Source organism: Ambystoma mexicanum, chromosome 13 (genome assembly GCF_040938575.1).
Source record: "Ambystoma mexicanum isolate Mex_15411 chromosome 13, UKY_AmexF1_1, whole genome shotgun sequence".
Taxonomy (NCBI): domain Eukaryota; kingdom Metazoa; phylum Chordata; class Amphibia; order Caudata; family Ambystomatidae; genus Ambystoma; species Ambystoma mexicanum.
Window position 1 is genome coordinate 6,835,534 of NC_090938.1, and position 9,050 is coordinate 6,844,583.

At 48.9% G+C, this 9,050-nt stretch overlaps 1 protein-coding gene across 2 annotated transcripts in view; it reads left to right on the forward strand.

The window, feature by feature from the left end:
• The window catches only part of EPS8L3 (EPS8 signaling adaptor L3), a 467,503-nt gene extending 459,362 nt beyond the window's left edge, over positions 1 to 8,141 (forward strand). For both annotated transcript variants that reach the window (XM_069632978.1, XM_069632979.1), the window contains exons 19-20: positions 2,425 to 2,557; positions 5,622 to 8,141. In XM_069632978.1, the coding sequence (XP_069489079.1) occupies positions 2,425 to 2,557; positions 5,622 to 5,633 (145 nt within the window). In that variant the 3' untranslated portion in view covers positions 5,634 to 8,141. The remainder of the gene's footprint in view (positions 1 to 2,424; positions 2,558 to 5,621) is intronic.
• The last annotated feature ends 909 nt before the right edge of the window (positions 8,142 to 9,050 follow it).

Below are 9,050 nucleotides of genomic sequence, written 5' to 3' on the forward strand. Positions count from 1 at the left end.
CTAATCCTAGTCCAGGCCACTCTAAACCATGTTTTCAATGCTGTCTATGAGATTCTATTGCAGATTCTGGAATAGATTATAGATATCGGATTTATCAGAAGTAAATTCAATTCCAGGGTCAATATTGATCAGTCTATTTGATGATAGCAGTGCCCAAAACAAGCAGACTGTGAAATGATCACAGAGCCCCAAGTCTTTATGCAAGTCTTATGCTTCGCACATCACAGTAAGCAGACCTTCTCCAGCTGCCTGTATGGTGTGTGGACACCTAGCTGAGCACCCACAATTCTGGCGAAATGGGGGGACTTTTCATTCCAGCCCCATAATCCTGCTGTCCCATGGCACACAGCCCATGGTGTGTCTTCTCTTCACACCTCTTCCATCTCTCTTACCCTCAGAGACTACCCTTCTCATGCTACTAAGATGGGTCCCTTCAGAACACTCTGGGCACGTGGACACTTCTCATCACTCTCGCCTTTTCCTGGTTCCTCTTGACTGCCCGGCTTACCCTCCACCCTTCCTTCAATTGATTGATTTGTAACTCCTATGTTCCTCTTCTGTTTACACTCCATTTCAATGGCACCTCTTGCTTTTTCTTATCTCTCTCTTTTAGCTGCTGTTGAAAATTGTCTCTCTGGGTTTGAATTCTCTGAATATCATTCCATCCTTCCCCGACATGACCCTCATTAGCTATTCATACATCTCCGGCCCAAATCATTCACCTTGCACCCCAGGTCTGTGCAGTGGCAACCCTCTCTGACCTCCTATTCCCGCCATATGTCTGCTAGCATCGCCCCCAATTGTGACTTCTTTTCCTCTCTGGTTCAAGGTGCTTTACTCGTGTAATCTCTTCTCCTTCCCTAGAATCATGAAATATTCACTTCTAAATTGTTAGTTCTTTGTCATTTCCTCTGATTTTGCTAAACGTTTTGGAAAACAAACCCTAAAAATAAAAAATTAAAAATAAGATAAACATAAGTTGTTCTGGAGAAGGAACATGGAGGCCGCTGCAGACTACAACCACATACGGAACCACACTCAGCCATCCGCATGCACGCGCCCAGCCACTGCCTTCCAGCGTTCATGTATTAGGAATACGTATGTACATGAGAATAGCATACCTTGGACTGAGCCGAGTTTCAGTGCCTTTTTACTTTCGTTGCTAGTCACTATAGCAAATTCAATCTCTATTACCACCCGGGGCAGGGGAGTCAACCAATGAGGTTGCTCGGATCGCAGGCTGAATCCCATGAAACAAGCCACATTCCAAGCAGCCTGAAGGCAACTCCCTCACCCTGCCATCTTACCCCCACCGTCCCCTCAGGCCCCAGTTTACTTCCCTCCCATCACCCACCTGATTTCAAGCGGTAGCAGCCCCTCAGACCACTATGGAAATGGCAGAGGGCCTCTATTTGGAGCCCCGCCTTCCAGCTCCATGGTGGCCATCTTAGATCAGTATTTTGTCTGAATGGGGAACTTCGAGGCGACCCGTTCATTCAAACAATTCAAACAAAATACATTGCTGTCAGCACCCCGGGTTTCCGGATTCAGAATCCGAGGGTCCGGCCAGACGGATAGGGTGGTTACAGTGCCGGGGACAATCGTTAAGGCCCAAGCCCTATAACTTGAGCCCAGGTCGTTACCACCCGATCCATCCAGCCCGACAGATCGACTGTTACTGCAATATTACAATCCCTCTGCTTTTGTAAACGTGTCAAATCCCAGTATCGTTCAAGGCGCATGACCAGGTTTTCATGGGATTGAGTTTAGAGTTTTCCTATAATATGCACAAAAGTGAATAAGACGTTTTTGTGCACGGAAATCCTGAAATATAAGCTGCCCCCAGCCCAATGCTTAACCATTAACATTAGAAAAGAACCGCGGCCAGATCCACGTACTAAATGGATCTTAAGTCCTCGGGACCCCCTGACATGGACGGGTGACCTCTTCACAGACCGCTCCTCGAACCCGTCCCACCGTGTGTTTATTTGGTCTTTATAGAAATGCAACCTCGAGGTCACCCGCATCAGGTCCACAGTATCTTAACCCGCATGTGTCCCTCCAAGGATATGACTTCAGCACTTAGCACTAAATTCTCCGTCCATCACTCTACCTCTCCACCTCCGTCACATCCAATTGCTGCGCCCTCTGTCACTCCCACACCCTCTTTCCCCACCTTCCAGTCTGTCTCCCCCTCTCTGTCAGTATTCTTTATTCGCTCTCATCCCTTCTCTCCATCACTTTCTTCACCTCCCTTTCTTTCTCCTCCTCTCTGTCTCTCTCACTTAGCCTCTCTACATATCCCCCTCTCGTCCCCCCTCCTCCACTCGTCTCTCTGCCTCTTGCTTGCTCTCCTCCTGTCTCGATGTCACTGTGTCTCCATCTGCCCCTTACGTCTCTTTTTCCCCCACTTCCCCCTCGCAGCACAGTGAAGTGTCTGGGCGTTCTGACTGGAGAACAGTTGCTGGGACTTAGTCGAGAGGAGCTGAAAACCGTGTGTCCGGAGGATGGAGGTCGCGTGTTCCACCTGCTGAGCTCAGGACGCTCATCAGCCAGGGTGAGTGTTTGAGAGAACTTCGAAAATAAGAACTGGGTGTATATCCAAACCATAGAGAGAATTAGAGGCCCCCTGGACTAAGGTGTGCAACCCCCTGCTGCGGCTCATGGGCCATCACAAACCCCACAGCATCATGCCAGCCCCCCTGCTGTGATGTAGACCATCGATGTACTGGTGTGCCAGACACCCAACTGCTCACATCATCTTCCAGGGCAGCTCCTTGCAGGCTTCCAGCATTACAACTGAGGGTCCAGGCCGCTCCCAAAAGCAAAGCACACAGAGAACACAGTCAGCAGGCAGGAACACAGTGTGTGTTTAGGTTTCTACTGAAAAGCAAACGTTTGATATTGGTGGGTTTGTATCAGTTTCAACCTAAATCCGAAAAGGCTAAATGTACTGCACACGAGACCCAAGACAAACATGAAGTTTCAGGTAAATATGTATTTTTAATGGACTGCGAAACAAAAGACTGTGTGCAGTAGCACCTTTGGCCGTTCTTATGCACAGAATGGGAATACCATAACAAATGATCCTGGATCCAAATAACCGGACAGACTCAAAGAATGTTGCAAAATACTACTTTATCATCAGTTGAATAAAGTAGGGAAACCTGGCGAACAACAAATTGCAGCTCACACACTCTCGATTACATTTCGGTTACACAAAGGCTTTATACCTCAATATACGTCAGCTATAACGTCAACCTACATGGCAAATAATAAAACCTATTGGACGGAGGGATTGGTTAGGGGAACGTATCTACGTACAGTCTCTATAAGTGTTAGTATCATCATTGGCTGGCCCTCATCTGACAGGCACACTTTCAGCTTGCCTTTAACTGTGTATAATAGAGATTATGTATCAGCATAACAGCAGCAGATTGGACTCCGCAACATTGTATGCTGACCATTGCATAGGCCCTTACGATTGGTTGGCATTCTCTCCCAACCTTGGATGTTCGGCTTGTTAGCAGCACGTAAGCAAAATGAAATGTGGGTGAAGAGAACAACATCATACTACTGCCCACTTGCCCAATTAGTCCATCATCTCTCGTCAGTCAAGCCTTCAGCCAAGGCCTCTTCTTTGTACTTAACCTTGCTGGATGTTCTCTTCTCTGGAACCTTAAAGGGAGTTAAGGTACATTGTTATCTTCCTCTGGAGCTTATGAATAGGCTGTGTTTTCTGGTCTTACGCCACGCGTGAAGAGACCATGATTCTGTCCATATTGTCTTTTATTTAGTGCTACTTGATTCAATTATCCTGGGGGTCATGACTCTCTTCGGCCCCTGGACACTTGATTGCTCCGTCTTGCATATGCTTTCTGCATCTTTAATCGTCAAATGTTCACTCATTTACCTAATCTAAGAGAAATATTTCCTGCGTACGTTGCTTATCCTCATTGACTCCTCTTGTACCCTTCAGTAGCTTCTCGCTGTGGTATCTTTGATTTCTGGCCAGCAGCTATTCTTTGTTCATGCACAAATTCGTGTTTACACCGTCTGTCAGCTCTTTCAGCCTTGATCTCTCTCCTTCAAGCTTCTCGCTTACTTTTATTCAGAGCCGACGTTCATCTTTTCAACATGGCCGCTTCACCGGTGTTATGTTTCCTACTGCAGCAAGCTTCTATATGACTCATCTACCTTGCATTTCTGGATATATACATTCACTACTCATCTAGTTACTTATCTTCTCCATATATGGTTTGTTCTCACTCGTATACATGTTTACATTTGTTTCTTCAGTTACGTCTTCATTCTTTAAGTATCTTTATCTCGTTTAGGTGCGTCATTGTATCTTCTCCGTATGACATCACTTTGCATCTGTCAGATTTCCTTTACAGCTCTTCGATGTTCAGGGGTGTCTGTAGATCTCCTGCTACCGCTTCAGTTCAGGGGTACATTGTCTAAGAGCACAACATCTCTCAAATACCCAATGCGGTATTGGGATGATACCCGTTGTCATGCACAGTGTCTTCTTGTATTTCATCCAGTATGCCGAAGGTGAAGGGGCGGGTTCTACGTCTGCTTCTCTACAGCGACTTAAGTTTGCTCTGGATAGAATATAGTGACACACAGGCAGGGAAAGTGCTGCAAGGGAAGCATATTTAGATCTGCTCAGAATTAAGGAGTGTTCTCTGGCACCTGTAGTTCATGTTTACTGGGCAGAATATGCTGTTATTGATTGGTATAGAGCAGTCACGTCTGGGGAGCCAACAATCAGTTACCAACTGTTTCATCAGCTGGGGGGGGGGGCATTACCTGCAGAACCGCGTCCTTTATATTTAGTTCCTGACCTTCCTTGGCCGGAAGATGGGCTTGCAACCAAGGATCTTGAACTTTGGGGTTTACTGTGGGTGAACAAGCGTGCCCCTCTCATGCAAGAGATTGTCTAAGATCTGATGCCAAATGACAGTGTGACAAAAACACCACACTCCATCTATAGCCATGTTTCCGGTCGAGGGTCCGAGGGCTAATGTGTCACGGGGAACTAAGAATAGGTGCTGCTTCGGCTTCTTATACTGGGTGGCCTCCCACTGAGGGCAGCCACTGCACCATCTGTCCACCACTGCCACAAACATTTAATCCAACAGCCGCCATTATCACCCACGAATGCCACATCCACCGCTACCACAGGCAACGCTACACACCATTGCTACAAGAAAGGCAAAACTACACACATTCTGCTCCACCACACAGGGCCAACATCAATTGCCACAGACAATCCCTTAATAAAAGCACCAGTCATTATCCTCCTAATACACTCGGCATCACATATCTGGGCAATCTCAGGAACACTGACTCCCTCGCCCCACCCTTCATCCCCCACCTCAGTATGAGGCCGCACAATGGGTAGGTGACCTGTATACAGTAGAAAACACAATCACTCCAGTCTCACTTCCAAAACACAGCTAATGGCTATCTGGACTAGTGCATCTTGCAGGAATTCCCCCTATGCTCTTCTGGTGCTGGTACGTTCCTGAGCGGCTGCGCTCTGCTAAATTCACAAGTCTAGTATTTTCTTCCACAGTTTATAATATATATTTTTTTTGTCTCTTGTATTTCAGCCTGGACATTAAAAATCACAACTGTACACCCCTCGTTGGTCTGCAAAGAGCGCTGCCACCATGACTGAGATGAGGGCGTTTCCGGTGCTGAGCCAGACGGACCACTTCCGGGTTTAGGAAATAACCGTCACTTGCTCATAGCAGGATCGTCCGCGTCCAGGGCCGTATTTGGCACCACTTTGTGGAATAAGGACTGGAATACGAAGCAATGGGTGCTTGTAATGATTATGTAAAATATACTACCATGTATTAAAAGTGCCAAATCAATTTGATTAATAAAGAAAATGGATTTAGATACACAGCTGTGCAGGTGACATGTGTAGGGATTGCTATAACAAAGGATTATTGCCAGTATGAAAAGTAGAAGTAAGTAGAAATAAGGAGATGCGCCGGTGCCGCAAGAGAAGAACCAGAAGACAGGTCTTCTCTGTCTCCGCCCCAAGACCCTGGAACTTCTTCCCATCAGCATCACTCACCCCCTAGCTTCTAGAGTCCAGGAAAGCTCAAAAGAACATCCTTCAAGGAATGGCTCCTCCCCAACACCTAGGTCCCCCAACCCTCCACTCCCCACCCTACCTGAGACTGGGTTATTTGATCCCCAGTTTCCTCCCCAACACCGAGCTCCTCACACCCTCCCCTCCCCCACCCTACCTGAGACTGGGTGATTTTATCCCCAGTTTCTTCCACAACACCTAGGTCCTCACAAGCTTGACTCCCAGCCGTACCTGAGACTGGATGATCTGATCTCTGATCCCCACTGTTTTCTCCCCTGGATGCTAGGTCCTCACACCCTCCACTCCCCACCTCACCTGAGACTGGGTGATCTGATACGCAGTTTCCTCCCCTCGATGCTAGGACCTCCCACCCGGCATTCCCCTCTCACCTGAGACTGGGTGATCTGAACCCCAGTTTCCTCCCCTGGATGCTAGGTCCTCAAACCCTGCACTCCCCACCTTACCTGAGACTGGGTGATCTGATCCCCAGTTTCCTCCGTTGGATGCTAGGCCCTCACACCCTCCACTCCCCACCTCACCTGAGACGGGGTGATCTGATCCCCACTGTTTCTCCCCCTGGATGCTTGGTCCTCACACCCTCCACTCCCCACCTCACCTGAGATTGTGTGATCTGATCCCCACTGTTTCCTCTCCTGGATGCTAGGCCTTCACACCCTCCACTCCCCACCTCACCTGAGACTGGGTGATCTGATCCCCACTGTTTCCTCCCCTGGATGCTAGGTCCTCACACCCTGCACTCCCGACCTCACCTGAGACTGGGTGATCTGATCCCCAGTTTCCTCCCCTGGATGCTAGGCCCTCACACCCTCCACTCCCCACCTCACCTGAGACTGGGTGATTTGATCCCCAGTTTCCTCCCCTGGTTACCAGATCCACACACCCTCCACTCTGCACCTCACCTGAGACTGGGTGAGCTGATCTCCAGTTTCCACCCCTGGATGCTAGGTCCTCACACTGTGCATTCACCACCTCACCTGAGACTGGGTGATCTGATCCCCAGTTTCCTCCCCTTGATGCTAGGTCCTCACATTCACCACTCTCCCACCTCACCTGAGACTGGGTGATCTGATCGCCAGTTTCCTCCCCTATATGCCAGGTCCTCACACCCTGTACTCCCCACCTCAGGTGAGACTGGGTGATCTGATCCCCACTGTTTCCTCCCATGGATGCTATGTCCTCACATCCTCCACTCCCCACCTCACCTGAGACTGGGTGATCTGATCCCCCATTTCCTCCCCTGGATGCCAGGTCCTCACCCCCTGCACTCCCCATCTCACCTGAGACTGGGTGAGCTGATCCCCACTGTTTCCTCCCCTGGATGCTAGGTGAGTGATCTTGTATAGGGACGAGTCTCCCCTCTCCCTCAAACTGAATGTATAACAGATAGGCCCTACCCACCTCAAACCAAATGTAGACACTTATCGGGTTGATCAATGACTCCAAAACTGCAAAAAATCAGAAATATAGTGCCTTTCAGAAAGGCACTTTAAAGGCGATATATTTTGTGGGGTCAGAATGCCGTGCACAGTAGAGCATAAGTTAAGTTGTAAATGTTTATCATACATTATCAAAAAACTAGATTCTAAATTGAGCAGGGACCAAGTTTTGAGTAAAAATAAGTTGGTCAGGCATTTTGTAATTTGGTCGGCCATTTTTGATAAGACAAGTCAGGCAACTGTAACATGGATGCTTGAGCATACAAAATGGTGAATTTCTGCTAGTCGTGATGAGGTCAGTGGATAACTTTTTTCATAGAAGTTCATGAAGAGGCCACTGTTGTAGAATGAGTTGGATGAAACCTGTTCAGACTGGGTCTGAGTGGCAGGTAGGCCAAGTAATCACAGGCAGGAAAGGGGGTTGTACATTGATCATTGCATTACCTCACCTGTCTAGATTGTATAAAAGGGGCTAAGAGCCCAGGGAGAGTTGGACGTTCCAGATTGTTCATCAGTTGCTGCTTGCTGCGTCTTGCTCTGCTGAGAAGAATAAACAGATGCCTTTGAAATCAAGTCTGAGTGTATTGATGTGCTTCTGCCTCCCTTTCCTGATCCTGGGGTGCCAAGACCAACAGAAGGTGTTGGGGCCTTCTCTACAATCTGATCCCCAGTTCATCCACTGGATGCTAGGTCCTCACACCGCCACTCCCCCCTATGCAAGCCTGGGTGATCTGATCCCCAGTTTCCTCCACTGGATGCTAGGTCCTCACAGCCTCCACTCCCCACCTCACCAGAGACTGGGTGATCAGATCCCCAGTTTCCTCCCCTGGATGCTAGGTCCTCACACCCTGTATTCCCCCCCTCACCTGAGACTGGGTGATCTGATCCCCAGTTTCCTCCCCTGGATGCTAGGTCCTCACACACTAAACTCCCCACCTCACCTAAGACTGGTTGATCTGATCCCCAGTTTCCTCCCCTGGATGCTAGGTCCTCACACCCTGTATTCCCCACCTCACCAGAGACTGGGCGATCTGATCCCCAGTTTCCTTCCCTGGATGCTAGGTCCTCAAACCCTGTATTCCCCCCCCACCTGAGACTGGGTGATCTGATCCCCAGTTTCCTCCCCTGGATGCTAGGTCCTCACACCCTGTATTCCCCCGCTCACCTGAAAATGGGTGATCTGATCCCCAGTTTCCTCCCCTGGATGCTAGGTCCTCACACACTAAACTCCCCACCTCACCTGAGACTGGATGATCTGATCTCCAGTTTCCTCCCCTGGATGCTAGGTCCTCACACCCTGTATTCCCCACCTCACCAGAGACTGGGCGATCTGATCCCCAGTTTCCTCCCCTGGATGCTAGGTCCTCACACACTAAACTCCCCACCTCACCTGAGACTGGATGATCTGATCTCCAGTTTCCTCACCTGGATGCTAGGTCCTCACATCCTCCACTCCCCACCTCACCAGAGACTGGGCG